Genomic DNA, 17,658 nt, shown 5'->3' with positions numbered 1-17,658 from the left:
AACCACTTTTTAGAAAAAATTAAACCATTCTCACATTTCCCCCAAACCCAATACTATTAAATGCCCAGACCCAAGTCCTTTCATTGTAAGCCCCTAAACCTGTTGATATGACATAAAGGCTTCCAAGACCGTCAGTAATGAAAGTGGAATGACATTTAACTTTTCCAACCACTCTTTGCTTACTTGCGTGCAATCCAAATTGACAAGACAAGATGACACACCAACGTTCAAGGTCGGTCTGCGCCAATATTTTAAGGAGGGATCATGCGCTCCTCATTCAACACACCTCAAACTCCTCCTTGCTGCTTTTTCTTGCTCTCACCTACCCCCCGACCTCTTGTCCACCTCTCCCACTCTGTCCAGAAGTCAACAATCCTCCATAAGTCCTACTCAATTGACCTCTACCTTCCTTAGTTACTAACCCAAATTTACACCTCCGAGGCCCCGACCACCTACACAGTTGAACCTTTGCTTGAAATTCCCAAAACACTACTTAATTGTCCCGAAGAACTACCCACTTGTTTCGATTATCCAATTATTGACTCAATGAGCTTCCCGATTACAGATCTAACTTCTATTCAAACACTGACTCCTGAAGTAATGGAGCTTTGTCAAAGTGTTTCCCATAAAATCCCAAAAGATCGAAGCGCTACCGAAATTCTATAAACATACACTGGTAAAATAAATGATATCTAAAAATATTTTAATTTCATTTCAATGCATAGAATAAAGCCGTAGTTAAAGCCCTCCTATTCTATTGGAACACCACTTGTACGTTAGGTACTTGATAGGCCAAAAGAAATGATGGAGTAGGGTATCTTATAGATATTAGAATCCATTTTAAATTCTAACTTATTATTATTATTTTTTGATCTCCCTACTATCCGACCCAGAAGTTTAACTTCATACTTGTGCCATCATTGCAATCAATTCATTATTTGGCCACATTCCAAGGATCCAAATCATATCAAATTCTCAATTTTCAGAAAGCATGATCGAAGAAATTGTCCTTATGACGGGGAATTGGGGTGCCTAACACCTTCCCCATTCTCATTCGAACCACTTACTCAGATCTAAGAATTAAATATCAGATAGAGAATCATAATTTTGAGTTGCCCTTCACACTCTTAAATTCAATGAATGGTGGTGACTCCAAAAAACTAGAAATCTCACTAAAAAAAAGGTAGTGCGTGGACATCAAAACTCATGCGTCTACAACTTGCATGGAATATCGATGATTGTTTCCAAAAGGACTTGGGACAATCTCCTTTCCCTTCTTGTGACACTCGTACTCAGATGGTGAATTGTCTCAATAAATTGGACAAATACGCACATACAATTTACTTCAAATTTTTCCTCCAAACCAATTTTATTTGCTATCAATTACAATAAATTTCCACTTCTCTTTATTTTTAATCTTATCCCAGTGTGTTAGCAATAAGTATCCATCCATAATTCATATGATTTTATTTTGATCATTTACAGGGCTGATGCATTTAAGCATGAACCAGAGAGACTAGTAAATGATTTAAAAAAAAATCAAGATCCCTTGACTCTTAAAAAAGACTCATGAAAAAAGCAAATGATTCAAACCCTTTAAATGCAAAATCCAAAGGTTGAGATTCACTAATGATTGTGAATGTATTCAATGATTGACCAATCAAAACCGGTTGATAACAACAACAACTGAGATGCCAGGTGCGGCTCAGAGAAGAGGATCATTACATATGATGCTGTAGCAGCAGCCGTAGCACGGGAAACTCAAAAGAGGCTATTCCTCTCTCTCGGTACAGCTCATTTTAGGAGGCAGGCAGAGGTTTCCCTAGAGAAGGCCCAATAGCATCAATCCTAACAACTTATTGCCCCGGTCCGAAATAAGCATATCACCTAGTGCCCCTTCCTTTCTCCATGCTCAGATCGAGTAGTAGTTCCAACTTTACATAGTAGGGCCATTTCCAGTCGTAGATTGATACCCATAAGTATAGACGGTCACAGGAGCAAGCAACATGTGCACTCAGAAAATGACTATTCTCTTATGGTCGATTAGATTACATCTTCGCAGATGTCGAGAATGAAACACTGCAACAGCACGTAGCTGTGCTGAAAGAACTGCAGCGGTACGGGGCACAAAGCTCTCGCTTCCTCAAATTCTTGAGGGATTGGGGTGTGGAGTAGGGTTTATCCTCCAGATAAGTATCTCCAAGATTTTTGTTAGCAAGATACTCAAAAATCTCAACCATTGGATTTTGTGTTTAAAGGGTTGAGATCATGTGTCTTTTTCATGAGTCAACGGATCCCAACCCTTTAAAAAATAGGCTCAATTCACAAAGGAAAAGTTAGAAAACACCAAAGAAAAATCAAATGAACTTCTACAGAATGTGAACAAAATGCACCACTCTTTAACTTCAATTGGTCACCGAATCGAACAAGTGGATCAAACATCAAATGATATCGAAGAACATATCGATTATTCAAAGGTCATTTTTAACCAATCAAAGGAAATATCACCTTCTCAATTTGAATCACAAAGAGGACAAGTTGATATGAAGAAAAATTAGAAGTGGGGATCAATATGCTTGATGAATCTTAGCAAAACGTATGCCAAGGCATAGAGTAACTAAGAAAAGAAGCTGTTGAAATGGAGAGGGAGATAAATGAAGTCTGCAATTCAATGTCTTTGAAGTTGAAAAACCTCCAAAAATAAAGCTGATGATATCAGGAACACTGTGTGGTTATCCCTAGATAAACAAAAATAACTTCTCGAGACAATTTTGTGAGTGATGAAGCATCATAGAAGACCATGGACGCAGAATCTTACAATCTCGATCAAATTAATTAGTATTTACCGATTCTAAATGATTGTTGGTTGCTTTTTTCTAGGTGCATTAGAGGTGTTTCTTTAAATGACCAAAATTCCTTAGGGTATTTTTAAGAATATGTTGGCACAAAATTAAAGTGTTATTGGCACCGCTCCTAATTCTTCTATGTATTGTTATTATTCATTTACGCATTATTGATGTCAATGAATTTTTGATGTATTGGTTGGGTTTGCTTCAAAACTTACCTTAACCTCTTGTAAGAAAACCGTTAAGTTTTCTACCCAAAATTCCATGGTCTTCAACTTTCCCCAAAATCCCATCTCATTCTTAAGATTTGTAGGTAAAACTAGGTAGAATTTTGAGGTTGAAGATGAGGGCATTTAGGTCATTTTTTGTTAGTTGATCAAAGAAGACTGAAGGCAGGGTTCATGTTGTTAGCTTGAAGGGACATTAAAGTATCTCAAATATTTAACAAAGCATGGAGGGGTACGTCTAAATAGTCCATGAATTGAAGATGATGTTGCTCACTTTATTTAAGAAATTCTATGAAACTACATATCTACACCTTGTGCCATCTTTCATTTTTATTTGGCTTGTTCTTGACTTCCTTCAAAATGAAATTTGATTTTTTTAAATTATCAATAAGCATGCTTTTAATGAGTCTTTGTTATCATCATCCAAAGACTTTATCAACTAAGCTAGTTGACATTGTTTTTTTTTTTTTTTTTTTTCTGACAATTTATACACTTTTGCTTGAAGTAAAGGAATTGAAATGATGTTACTAACGCTTTAATTTACCCAAAACTCAATACGTATCCATATAGCAAGTCCTTTGATTTTTTTTCCTTTTTGTTATGTTTTTTTTGTTGTTTGTTTTTGTTATTGTGTGTGAAAGGGTGGGGGGATCGATAAGTCTATTTTTAATTAGTTCTAAGTTCTAACTCAGTGTTGGCAATAATTACATTGAAGTTTACAGTGTCATCACTCAAAGACTTTACCAACTAAGCTAATTAACACTTCTTTCTCATTGCAAGTTTAACATGAAATAAATTACTATAATCACGATTCAAAGTTCCATTTTGTTTCAAAATATTTCGATTTTAGTCGAAACCAAAAAGAAAATATTGATTTTGATACATTTAATATTTCGAGGAAATGTCGATAGAGACCATCTTTATGTTATGGGGTGGGCTATTGACACCCACTTTTTTGCTCGCCACACCCACTTACTCATTTTATCCACCATCCTTGTGGGTGTATGTAGCAAATAGTCATGTACTAGTTTCACCCACCGATTTCTTTTAAAAATTAATAGTAGCCTATCGAACCTCTCAATAGTTTTCGATAGATATATATAGAACATTTCCAAAAAGGTTTAGTAATAACATACCGAACATTTTTTCACATGGGATCCCGTGCAAGGAATTGTTCGATATTTAACTACCGATCTAAGAACTATACATTCGGTAGAAACATAACAAAAAACATATGCTATCATATGGTAGGTACATACCGAGTAATTCTTTACATGAGTATCCTATGTAAAAAAATGTGTTCACTATATACCTACCGAAATAGTGCTGATGAGTTTAGTCCTGACTTATCGAACGTATTGGGAATTTTGAAATAAAAAATCTGATGCAAACGATGTAGATAAAATCAAATTTTAATATGGTTCATTTGTTAGATGATTAAAAATAATTCAAAGAACAAAAGATGATGAAAATAAATGATAAAAACTCACCGCCATCTAGCAAAATGCTTAATTAAACTAAATAATGGTAAAAACAGATTTTAGTGAATATTGACCCCTACAAATGGATCAGAACGCGATCTTTTGATGAATTCTAAAGAAAAATCATTTGGTTATGTGGATTCGATTGAACTTTGATAAGGTCTAATATACTTCGAATCGGTAGGAGGGAAAAGTTGTGTTTGTTCGGTGAGTGCTAGGTGGGTGTATGCAGTAAAACATAATAAAACTAAAAATGGTATTTATGTACTTACATATTATTAGCATGTACCCTTAAAGTGGGTGTGGAGAGCAAAAAAAAAAAAAACCGTGCCCCATCTTTTATTCGAAATAATGCCTCAAGATAGTACAATGTGTCTAGCCTGAAATGAGGTTAATGCCTCTTCGGTGCTACTTTCACAAATTTATACTTGTGTGGATTAAGAATGGAGTGAGGCTAGCCTGACGATGTCAAATCTTACTAAGGTTCGTTGGGTCCACATGGATTGCCACTGGGAAATGCTGGCTGAAAAGAGCAGCTCAAAACTGTTAGAGCTTCGTAGCATTCATATTTTGCATTAAAAAGATTAAAAATTACTTAAAGGACCCTGGCAAAGGGACTTCTTTCTTAATAGTACATAAATTTTGGACACTTTTTTAATAGTTCAATTAGTAAACTTTTCTCATTTTAAATACTCATCTCTCATATTTCTCACGATCGAATGTGTTAATCATTCAAACTCATCGTTTTCATCCAAAAAAGTGAATTTTTCACATCTCAATCGAGTTTTGGAGACTCAGTTCCATCGGAAAGATTTTAAGAAGGAAGAATTCATTTTCAAACATTTTGAAGATATATGTAAAAAAAACTACGATTTTTTCATTTTTTTTTTTCTTATTTTTGAATGAAAATCGATGAAGAATGATTCCTTTGGGTTGAAATCAGCTAAACAAGTTGTTGTCTTATGTTATCTGTTGATCTTTCCATGTATTTTAGTCGAAAAAACTTAAAAATAAAAAATGGGTGAGTTTTACTACCAGTGTCGAGTTCAACAATTTTTATTTAAAAAATGGTGAACTCGACAGCAAATAAAAAGCATTAAGTTTGAAAGTAAATAAAAAGTGGTGGACTCCATAGTAAATAGTGGTGTGTTCGACAATAAAACTTGTGAACTCGATATTAAATAAAAAAGCGTTGAACTCAACAGTAACAAGGGACCATTAAGAGAGAAAAAGTTTAATAAATTTCCCATCAAGGTACCGTGCAAAACTTACGGATTATTTAGAAAGAAACCCTCCCACGAGGGTCCTTTTAAGTAATATTCTCTTAAAAAATTATGAAATTTATATAATAAGCACTATAAGCTTCACTAAATTGAATCACCGCGTCCTCGTTGATTTTATAAAAATAACCACACTTTAAAGCTTAAAATTAAAAATCTTCTGCCTGGGATAAATTTATAATCACTACAATAATTATATGAAAACCGTTTTTGTAATCTTCTATTACGAATTTCATTCTAATTTATTACATATTTAAGAAGTATTTAAAAATGTATAAACTAAAAAAATTAAATATATATAATTTTGATTAATTTATTTGAAACATGAAAGCTTCAATGTTGCTTCTGTGATGTTCTTTACATGATTTAATAATTGAAGAAAGAAAAATAGAGAAAATAAGAGATGAAAGAAAATATGTGAGAGTGAAGAATGTGAAAGAAATGCCTTCAATGTTGTAGAAAGGTGAGTTCAAATACTTTATTTATAATCAAAGAGGGGATGAAAAAATAGATAAAATAGCTTAATGCTTCAATGGTAAAAAATCTAACCATCGTCACATAAAACAGCATACTTTCGTAAGGCTACTTCATGGCACATATGATAGTGACCAAAAGTGGCATCGGCATCCAGTCACAATTGACCACACATGTCAAACGTTCAACTCAGACCTGATTTAAATCAATCTAGTCTTTGAATTTTTTTGTTTTTTGAAAGATGGTCACTCCAGAGTACAATTTCTCAATACTTGGAGACTTGCAAAAACAAAGACATGGAACACTTTCATCCCAGAGAGTGTAGTTCCCGAGAAAACGTTACATGTCATCTATGTGCTTGTGATACATGCCAGCAGAGGTTTGTGCCAGACTCGGTAAAATGAAGTAAAATAGATAAACCCATATGTGCTTAGACAGTTAAATAACTCCCAAGCAAATACACAACTTGGTGTCTGGGCCAAAACACTTATTTAACTCTCATCGCATCCTCTAGCAACATTAGCTCCTACTGTGATCTTAAACCCCTCTCAACAAAATCCGGGAAGAGATACTATCAAAATAAAAATGGAACACAACTTGCCTCAGATGGCATCGTCAAGAGCAAGAACCCCAGGAAGTGGCTTGCCCTCGAGCAACTCAAGACTGGCACCTCCTCCAGTAGAGATGTGGCTCATCTTGTTGGCCAGCCCCACTTTCTCCACGGCTGCAACAGAGTCACCTCCTCCTATGATTGTTATCACCCCCTTTTCACCGACTTCTGCCAACTTCTTTGCAATTGCCTGCAATACAAGTTACCACATACAACATTTAGTTTAAAATAATAGTGCATGTAAACCATCCGGGAGAATGATTGGGTTTGCGAGCTCATCAATACAAACCATTATTTATCAACAACAAAAAGAATACAAACCAGCTAATCTTCACAACTGAAAAGTTTCATTAATGATCAATCATAGTTTCGGCCTTCTCAAAGAAGGCAATTGACCAAGATTACTCATTCTATCAGTGGAAGTGTCGATGAGCTCTTACCAATGCAAGAGTGGTTAATTTTTCAAATGAAAAGGTGTGATAAAATTTGGTCTCAATGTTAGCCAACAACACATAGGGAATAGGGCTACCTCAAGTGATGGCTAAGTATGCCTAGTTTATGAGATTTGTTTTGTTATTAATCAGTAGAAATTGATCTTCCAATTAAGTTTTTATCTCTACCATCATTCTTGAGCAATAAATAACAGAAGTAAATCTGGAAACGGAAAAAAAATCAAAGCCCTTAATTGTTTCATAATAAGTATTGAAATAAAATAATTGAAAAAGATTAAATACCTAGTAATTGATTTGAAAGATACAAAACCAAAGATGCATCAATTTTACGCGCATGTTTGGATGATAGTATCAAAATAGATGTAATTAATTTTACAGAATTGCAGACGTGGCAGTTGCAAATATAATAATAGTTCAGCAAAACTGGAAGACATTTGATTCCAAAACTCACTGTCTATGGTCATCGTAGACAGTACCTCTACCAAAAAAACATAGAGAAATAATAATGACAAGTGCCCATACACATACACATGTCCATACACATGCGCACACACACGTGTATACACATGCATACACACACACATGTATACACATGCACACACAGATACACACACACACACGCACGCTTGCACCCAGTCAAGTGCAAGACACAGTACCTGTACCCCCCACCCAGCCAGCTTGAAGGTCTAGATGAAAGCTAGCAAGTCTAGAGCCTTGGCACCTCAGCATGCCTGGTGACATCTTTAGTGCTAGTGCCTGCGTAGACCCTATTCTAGACACCAAGGGTTTCTGCTAGGTGAAGCTTTACCAACACTCGTGACTTATTGATCTATGTAACACAATTCATTCAATATTATGTTTACATCACATACCTCTGTTCCGGCTGCAAACTTCTCGAACTCAAAAACCCCCATAGGTCCATTCCAAATGACAGTCTTGGTAGTATCCAAAGCTTCACTGAATGTTTTTATGGAATCAGGTCCAATGTCCAATCCCATCCAACCATCTGGGATAGCAGATGCCGGTACAACCTGCAAGAATATCAAACCATAATTGTACACCCTTCTAAGAAATTCCTTCACTTCTAACCATTGAAAGATAGTTAATTTTATCATCCATCTGTTACAGAAAATAAATATATTTGGCATCTCCACTTGATTCAAGTAAACCATCATCATCTCGTAAGTCCAAGTCAAGCAATTATTTGCATACATCCATGAATGCATGCACACACAAACATATGGACATGACATGCACGCATATAGACAACCATACATAGATACAAACCAGTTCTGCTGAATTGAAAGCTCAAATAAGCTAACAATAGTTGATATAGATAAACAGTTTCTTTTCATTCTTCTCTGTTTTATTATTTGTCTGTAAATTCTGCTCTAATTACTTCATGGACACAATTTAGAATTCCAAAGCATAGGAATGTACCTTGCTGTTAGCATCAGGAGCAAATTTGTCAGCAATGACTACATCAGTAGGCAACAAAAGAGACACCCCCTTGGACTTGGCCTTCTCCATAAGTGATTTAGCAAGATCAAGCTTGTCTTCCTCCACAAGAGAAGATCCAACTGAGTAGCCTTGGGCTTTGTAAAATGTGAAGATCATTCCTCCACCCAGCAAGAGAAGGTCAACCTTCCCCAACAATGATTCTATTACCCCGATCTTGGATGAGACCTTAGAGCCACCTACAATGGCAGCAAATGGCTTCTTCGGATTTGCCACAGCTCCGACAAGATAGTCAAGTTCCTGAAAGTAGAACACAAATCAAGATGGTCTCAAGTTCAAGAGGAATGACATGCACTACAAAACTAAGCTACATATAATATACCAAATAGCAATACATGAGGATACAAAACATATAATATGATCCATAACAGTCCACGTCAGAATAGAATGGAAATTCATTTGCTTGTAAGTTGTAAGGAACAGATTCAAATTGTCGGATAGAGAGATAGATACATTCTTTTCTTTAAGAGTAAAAATATGAAAAACATAAAAAATTGATAATTATATACGAGAGCTTCTATTGCCACACCGACTTTTACTAAGAGCACCCCAAGGTGTGTGCTAATTCTTTGGCGATTTCATATGAATTAGGGTGATCTTAGCAAAAGTTGGTGTGGCAATAGAATCTCGATTATATAATACAGCTAACTAATCCATAACTTATCATATACTGACAAGGCTTTGAAGAAATGACAAAATGAACCACATGACAATTACAATACAAAACAGACAAAAGATCTGGACATGTAACACTGCATGGAAATGTAAGTGCTATATCTATCTTATTAACATATTCACATTAATAGTTTGTTTATGCATCCCAGAAATTGTTTTTTGATGAATAATGTGTCAATAAATCTAGTCCAGCTCTGGTCTTGTCACAATTGGTTCGTGGAAAGGTGTTTAGGCAATGGAGGTATCAAAGTAAGCTTTAGACATAGTTTTATTTATTTATTGCTACTAGTAAGCTTCAATAGAAATGAAAATGAGGAGGTCTTTCTGTGAATCATTTGCTAATCCATTATCTTTTTGCAAGTGCCATTTTATCTCATTTCTTATTGCTGTTCCAAAACTCTTGGTGCTTTCCTTTGTCTATAATGTAGATGTTTTATAGTTAATAGATGAAAGCCTTTCTAGAAAAAGGATTCTGTGAAGCTTGACCCCTTTCGTTGTTTGTTGAGGAATCCAAATGGAAAGAAAGAGCCACTTATTTGATGGAAAGGATCATTCTCTTTGCGAGGCTTTTCTTAGTATTTTCTTTTGCTGTATTTAAGGAGTTTAGGGGGAGGAGGGGGTGAGGATATAAAATCTGATAGGGTTCGATCGTATTTTCTCGTTTCTTTGGTAGGCTTCTCAACCTCCATCTGTTTATCCTTAGTAGAATTTCCGTTTATCCATAATAATAAAAAAAGAAAAAAGCAGAGGTTCATACCTTTTGACGTCTCAACTATGAGATCTCCTAAATCATATTTTATCAATCAAATAACCCCCAACCATCGGCCCCACAACCATAGCCTCCAGTACCATCAACTTATATATACATATATATATATCTTATCGTGGTTGTAGACACCCCAATTTGAATGGTCCCCACTCTAAAAGGACCTAAAAATCGTTTTTTTTATATCAAAAACCCGTTAACGGGCCTAAGGGCCCAAATCCTCAAAGATTTTATTCAAAATAATGGCCCTAGGACTTCCAATAGTCCGAAATCCTAGGGCCCACGATTAGACTTACTTAATTTCTAAAACCCACCCTCTTTTCTAACCTAACCTCAAATCAATTATAAGCCCAAGTCCTCACCAAATCCAACATCATTCACTCTAAAACCCAATTTCACTCAAATCCAAGTCCATAATCTAATATCCAAGTTTAAATCCGTAACCAAACTCAATATCCAAATTCATAAAACTCAAGCCCAGGGACATTCTCCTAACACATTCCTTAAATCACTCCACCACCCTACTCCCATCGTATCCTTAAATCACTTCACTACCCTACTCCCATCATATCCCTTAAATCACTTCACCACCCTATCCCCATCATATCCCTTAAATCACTTTACTACTTTATCCTAACTTACCTTCCACATGTCATTATCACAACCAACCTCTTAAAACCTTAAGAAAAATTTCATTCCTACCCTCATACAATTGGAAAATCCAAAAGAAAAATAAAATAAAAAGAATGTCATTTCCATTTGTTTTTAAGATTAGATCCTCTTACCCCCACAAAATCATCCCCTAACTTTATATAAACATCATTTTATCACAAACCCAAAACATACCCTCAAGCCCCCTTAAAAGTCTAAAAACTCTCTCCTCTAAAAGTCTAACACAAATACATCATCAAGAACAAGAATACCAAGACTTAAAAAGAAGGACAAGAAATAAAAATCAAGCTTCAAGGTAGGACGTAGTAAGGAAAATAATTCCCCCTCTCCATCTTCTATCTCCCCCCTTTCACCTTTTTTTATATTTTGATTTTGGAGATTCATATCCCTTAAAATGTAAGTCATTGTGGTCTAGCCACCATGACGTCCCTCTCTAAACGAGGTGACTCCCATGATTTATGCCCAAAATAAATCCCACGAAGATTGAGAGTATAAGTTTTATTTTCAACAACTTTCCCTCTTAAATTTTTTCAAAAAATGATCAATGCATAGATTACCACCTAAGGTGGAGGAAATAGGGTGCCTAACACCTTCCCTATTTCCTAAAATGACTCCTTACCTAAATCTTAGGTAGGCTGGTGCTAAAATCATACTAAGGTCACTAAAATCAAATTTTCGAAATAAAATCAATTTGAGTATCCATTCACACCTATTCTAAAAAAGAATGGTGGCGACTCCAAATCTAAGTAAAAATTAGGTTTTCAATGAAAATCCCATGTCTACAATTTGACGACTTCGCTGGGGAAATAACCCAAATAATAAAAGCCTAAATTATATATTGTTCTTCTGCATGAACATAAATAGCATCTTGCTCCTCAGTAAGAGCTTAAAACTGCTCGTTGCTCCTTTACAAGAGCCTAAATAATATTTTGCTCCTCAGTAAGAGCCTAAGATTGCTCACCGCTCCTTAATAAGAGCCTAAACTGCATTTTGCTCCCCAACATGAGCTTAAACTGTATAATGATCATTTACAAGAGCCTAAGCTGCATCTTGCTCCCCAATGGAGTCGCCAAGTTGTAGACATAAAATTTTCATTGAAAACCCAATTTTTACTTAGATTTGGAGTCGTCACCATTCTTTTTCAGAATAGGTGTGAATGGGCATCCAAATTGATTTTATTTCAAAATTTTAATTTTAGTAATTCTTGTATGGATTTGGCAATAGCCTATCTAAGATCTAGGTAATGGGATCCTTTTAAGAAATAGGAAATGTGTTAGGCACCTTATTTCCTCCATCTTAGATGGTAACTCATGCATTGATCATTTTTCATTTTTTGCAAAAATTTAAGAGGGAAAGTTGAAAGTTGATGAAAATAAAACTTATACCCTAAATCTTTGAGGGATTTTATTTCAGGCCTAAATCATGGGAGTCGCCTCGTTTAGAAAGGGACCCCATGGTGGCTAGACCACACTAACTTACATTTTAAGGGGTGTGAACCTCCAAAATCAAAATAAAAAGAAAGGTGAAAGGGGAAGAAGGGAGAAGGGGAGTTATTTTCCTTACTACACCCTACTTTGAAGCTTAATTCTTATTTCTTGTTGCTATTCTTAAGTTCTTGATGATATATTTATGTTAGACTTTTAGAGAAGAAAGAGAGAGAATTGAGTGAGATTGAAGAGAGTTTTTAGACTTTTAAGGGGGCTTGAGAACATGTTTTGGGTATGTGATAAGAGGATGTTTATATAGAATTGGGGGATGATTTTGTGGGGGTAAAAGATTCCAACTCTAAAACAAATGGAAATGACATTCTTCTTATTTTATTTTTCTTTCAAATTTTCCAATTATATAAGAGTAGGTATGAAATTTGTCTTAGGGTTTTAAGAGATTAGTTGTGAGAGTGGCATGTGGAAGGTAAGTTAGGGGTAGAATAGGATAGGGCGGTGGAGTAATTTAAGAGATATGATGGGGGTAGGAAAGGGTGGTGGAGTAATTTAGTAAGTGATTTAAATAATGTGTTGGGAGAATGTCTTTGGGTTTGAGTTTTATGAATTTGAGTATTGGGCTTGAGTAGGGATCCAAATTTGAATATTAGGCTATGGGCTTGAATTTGGACTTGGATTTGAGTGAAATTGGATTTTAGAGTAAATGGGCTTGGAATGAGGTTGAATTTGGTGAGGATTTGAGCTTATAATTGATTTGAGGTTATGTTAGGGATGAAGGTGGGTTTTAGAAATTAAGTAAACCTTGTTGTAGGCCCATAGGACTATTGGAAGTCCTAGGGCCCTCATTTTGACCAAAACGTTAAGTTTTGAGGATTTGAACCCTTAGACCTATTAATAGATTTTTGATAAAAAAAAAACCATTTTTTATGGTCCTTTTCGAGTGGAATCCGTTCAAATTGGCACGTACCACACCCTTGGAAAGTCCGACGTGCAACTAGTTGAGTTGAGAGTCAACCAGACCCTAGAGGGTGGCCCCAAGGGACAATAGAGAAGTGGTCCCAACCACCTCGTTTGTATCGTGAGCACCACACATATAGGACAACAATCCACTGTCTTGATGTCAGGTGAGCATTCCATCACCCACCACCTCATCACACACACAAATCGATTGTTGTTCAGGCTCATTAATCTAGAACATTCAATTGTTGGAGTAACTCCTAAAAGGGCCACAACTCAACAATTACAATAAATACTTGATCTTAACTGCTAAATAATGAACTTTGTGGAGATTGTTATGGACTTGTTCTTGACACTCTAAAACGATTGATAGTAGGGGTACAAGTTGATTCGGCTTGAGGTCAAATTTAGACCCGAACCGACATAGGTCGGTTCCATTAAATAAGAACCAGAACCAAACCAACCCAAACCGAATTAAAGTCAGTTTGGTTCGGTTCGGTTCTACAGATTGCCAATATTCTATAAATTGTAAGTAATATTTTTTAATGAAAAAATAAACAAAAAAATTTCATACAATAAATCACAAATCTATCCATAAAAAGTCATTTGTTTATCAATAAAAGATCACTTATCTATGTCCTAGCTCTTAAAATAATTCATAATAATTATTATATACCTATATATTTATTTATTGCATAGGGGTTCGGTTCTAAACAAGCTTGATCTGAGAACCGAACCAAATTGATCAGTTCTCCATTTTCGTAACCCGGAACAGAACCACAACTTGTTCCAAACCACCCCAAAGCTATCGGTTTGGTTCGGTTCGGTTCTCAATTTGAACCGGACCAAGTTGCACCCCTAATTGATAGGACGTTCACTTTTTTTATGGGTATTGATAGGACGTTGAAGATCATCTGGTCAACATGATTTAAACTGAATCAACCCAAAGTCAAAGATGTTCCATTCTTGGGATGGTATGAACCACATAAAGAATTTGGTCATGGGGAGGCAACTACATCATCTGTAGTGGAGTGTTTTGCCTCTCCATATGTCACACACAAATACATAAGCGCAACTATTAGGGATCATGCATGTATGTATTCATCATCATCACAACCTTCCCAACTAATCGGGATTTGCAACACCAACACCATTTGCTAAAATATAATACTAACAAATATCCTTTGAAGGAAAATAAATAAAAGCACTTAATAATGCAAACTACCATACCTTCTGCATTAGGAAGCCAGCCACAGCAGGCTTCAAGAACTTTGCAACACCCTCGGTGGAAGCATGCGCTCTATGAGCAGTACCAAACGCATCATTAACATAGATGTCAACAAGAGAAGCTAATTTCTTTGCAAATTCAGGGTCGTTCTTCTCTTCTTCCCTGTGGAACCTCACATTCTCAAGGAGTAGAACACCTCCTTCAGGGATTGCAGCCACCATTTTCTCTACGTCTTCACCAATACAATCATTAGCCATCTCAACCTATCCAAGGCAGGTCAATGGAGTAAACAAAGTACATCTTGTCTGAGCCAGAATGCCCAAGAATGAGAAATTGAGTTCAATTTGAGCGTGAAAGAAACCAAACCTTGACTCCAAGGAGCTCTGATAACCTAGGCACAACAGATTTCAAACTGGACTTAGGTGTGAAACCTTTTGGGCGTCCCTGAAAACAAGAATCCAATGAAGTAAATACATAAGTTCTCGTGTACTAGAATGAAAACCAAGGAGAAACCATATGAGACCAAACACAATTACACAAGTACACGTGGGGAAATATTGCTTTAAAGGCACATGCAGATAACATCACAAATTCAAAGTAAGCTATCCGACTACGATATTCCTTAATTAAGGAATCCCGTTGTCATTCCATTATCTCGTAAGTAGGTGAAAAGAAAACAATTATACTAACATGGTTTCTTCTTCTTTTTCATATGGAGGGTAGTATAAAATGAAAAACACGATTTTAATTACATCCATTATAATCATTACAAATAATATTATAAGAGACTTTAGTTGTACTAGCTTTATCAGCTTTATCTTATGTTACACGTGGAAGTTTCAATCCCTATCATATTATTTCAAGACCATTAATACTACTGTTACCTGTAAATATTATTTTCATACTAGGCCCTAAGCTTAGACAATTTTCTTTATACACTAATTTTTTATTAAGAAATTCCATTGTTTGGATTTTTTTTTTATTTTTTTTTTTTGGGGGGGGGGGGGGGGAGTAAGAAATTACTAACTTATTTAAAAAAAAAAAAAAAAATTGCTGTCATTTTCATAAATTCAGACCTTGACTTAAAAAAGAATAACAAATAAAAAAAGAAAATAATCCTACAAAAAAAATGAATTAATTAATCCTAAAACATATCCTAACAATAAATCATAAATTCATCACACAAAAAAATCTAATATTAAAATAATAATAATAATAATAAAAAAATAAAAACTAACTAAACAATTTACAAACTTAATTCTTCCAATCCTAAAAAAATCCCAAGTGCCAATTGAACACTTTCATCATCATCAAAGCCTTTTCCCAATGAAAGTAACCCAGAAATTCACAAAATGATCTTGACCAAATGATTCTAAAATTTAAATCAGTAAGCGCAATTATAGTACTAAAAATCTACAAAAAAAAATTTTCCTTTTTTTCTATCCAACTATGCCAAGATACGGATCATTCTTTTGGGGTCACTAATACGCAATTAAATATAATCAGAAATAATTAAACAAGAAAATCAGAACTTTTTTTAACCCAACTGATTATAGATGGTAGATCAACAAAAATACGTTTAAAACCCGATTGCATAAATAATAATAGTTAAAAAAAAAAAAAAAAAAGCACTCAAAATCAATAAAATATGTGTTTGGTTAGCCATTACTGCGGCGATCCATGCACACTCCAAAACCAGTAACAAAGCAAACGAGACACAAGAACCCTAAAAGGAATATTTAATCTAGCTTACGAGATGACTAGCAAGGATAACTTTGGCTCCATGGCTCATCAAATACTTGATCGTAGGAACTGCAGCTCTAATCCTCGTATCATCTGTAATGTTCAGATTCTCATCCAAAGGAACATTCAGATCAACCCTAACAAAAACCCTCTTCCCCTTCAGATCAGCTTCTTTTAGATCACCAACACTTCTCTTCCTAAGCGCCATTAAAGACCTGCAAATCGAAAACCAAAGAGTGAGAGAGAGAGAGAAAGCCGAGAACGAGAGATCAAAATCAAAAGAAATGAGATCGAAGAACAGTTGAGTAAATCAAATCAAATCAATACAAATCGAAACAAGTAGAGATGATCGATCAACTAAACTCACAGCGAGAAAATTGAGATCGCAACGAAAGATTTTTCGCAGATTCTCGAAGAGTGTGGATATAGATATAGACGAAGTTTGCAGAGCCAGAGAGGCCCAGAGATGAACTTTAAATTAGGGCTGTCAACGGATACCTATCCGATCGGATAGTGCTATATCCGAATTCGAATCCGAAAAAAAATATTGATATCCGAATTCGAATCCGATCGGATGTCTTTAACCAATATTCGAATTCGAATTTGAAAAATATATCGGATATCCGATAATATCCGATTCGATGTAAAAAAATCGATTTTCCTAATTTTTTCAACTTCAGAAGTTTTAATCTTTCAACGTATTTCAGTCTTAAAATCAAATAAGCTTTGATTTTTTAAAAAAAAATGGTTTTAAAATCAAATAAACTTTGATTTTTGAAAAAGAATTTATGAAAAATTTGAATAATACATAGGGTTTTACTGAGAGAGAGAGAGATGAAGAAACTACCTGATACTCGCCGATCGGAGACGATGGCGGTTATTCTGTTAATGGAGCTCGCACGATTGAAAAAAAGTGGGTTTTAGATTTACTTTGAGAGAGAGAGAGTAAATACCTACCTCGACGTTCGCCGGCCGGAGAAGAGGGTGACTGTGGGAGCTTACACGATGGAAACCCACGGCTGCTTGAAACGGTCGCTGGTTCTGAGATAATAGATGAGAGATTAGAGAAGATAAATGTTTCGAATTCTATTTCGTTGTGAAACTTGAATACACGAGAAAATATATGTATATAAATAACTTTTTGTTGTGTAACATGAATATCGGAGCGGATATTATCGAATCGGATATTATAATATCCGAATTCGTATCTGAAATACATTCGAATGTTAAAATAACATCCGAATCCGAATCTGATATCCGAAAATTTCGGATAATATCCGATTTTTC

The 17,658-nt window shown here is 35.3% G+C and overlaps 1 protein-coding gene across 2 annotated transcripts; it reads right to left on the bottom strand.

Moving 5' to 3' along the window:
• Positions 1–6,704: 6,704 nt before the first annotated feature.
• LOC147410921 (phosphoglycerate kinase, cytosolic-like) lies at positions 6,705–17,347 on the bottom strand. 2 transcript variants are annotated; one of them, XM_086441674.1, is made up of 7 exons: positions 17,329–17,347; positions 16,382–16,586; positions 14,995–15,072; positions 14,631–14,891; positions 8,811–9,128; positions 8,243–8,401; positions 6,705–7,108 (listed from the first exon to the last, which is right to left on the bottom strand). In XM_086441674.1, the coding sequence occupies exons 2-7, from the start codon at positions 16,577–16,579 to the stop codon at positions 6,911–6,913; spliced, it is 1,212 nt and encodes a 403-aa protein (XP_086297800.1). In that variant the 5' UTR covers positions 16,580–16,586; positions 17,329–17,347; the 3' UTR covers positions 6,705–6,910. The 2 variants fall into 2 exon arrangements, with proteins under 2 accessions (XP_086297800.1, XP_086297797.1); XM_086441671.1 differs by lacking the exon at positions 17,329–17,347 and adding an exon at positions 16,739–16,869.
• Positions 17,348–17,658: the final 311 nt, after the last annotated feature.

Source organism: Akebia trifoliata, chromosome 1 (assembly GCF_017979445.1).
Source record: "Akebia trifoliata isolate Shusen 1 chromosome 1, ASM1797944v1, whole genome shotgun sequence".
NCBI classification, from domain to species: Eukaryota; Viridiplantae; Streptophyta; class Magnoliopsida; order Ranunculales; family Lardizabalaceae; genus Akebia; species Akebia trifoliata.
This window is presented reverse-complemented; position numbering and strand designations above follow the sequence as displayed.

Bases quoted from the DNA above. Each gene is read 5' to 3' on its own strand.
- LOC147410921 (XM_086441674.1), bottom strand. From the start codon at position 16,579: ATGGCGCTTAGGAAGAGAAGTGTTGGTGATCTAAAAGAAGCTGATCTG. The intron at 15,073-16,381 runs GTAAGCTAGATT...TCTTGTTTTCAG, and splicing joins TTATCCTTGCTAGTCATCTC to GGACGCCCAAAAGGTTTCAC. The intron at 7,109-8,242 runs GTATGTGATGTA...CTTGTATTGCAG, and splicing joins AGTTTGCAGCCGGAACAGAG to GCAATTGCAAAGAAGTTGGC.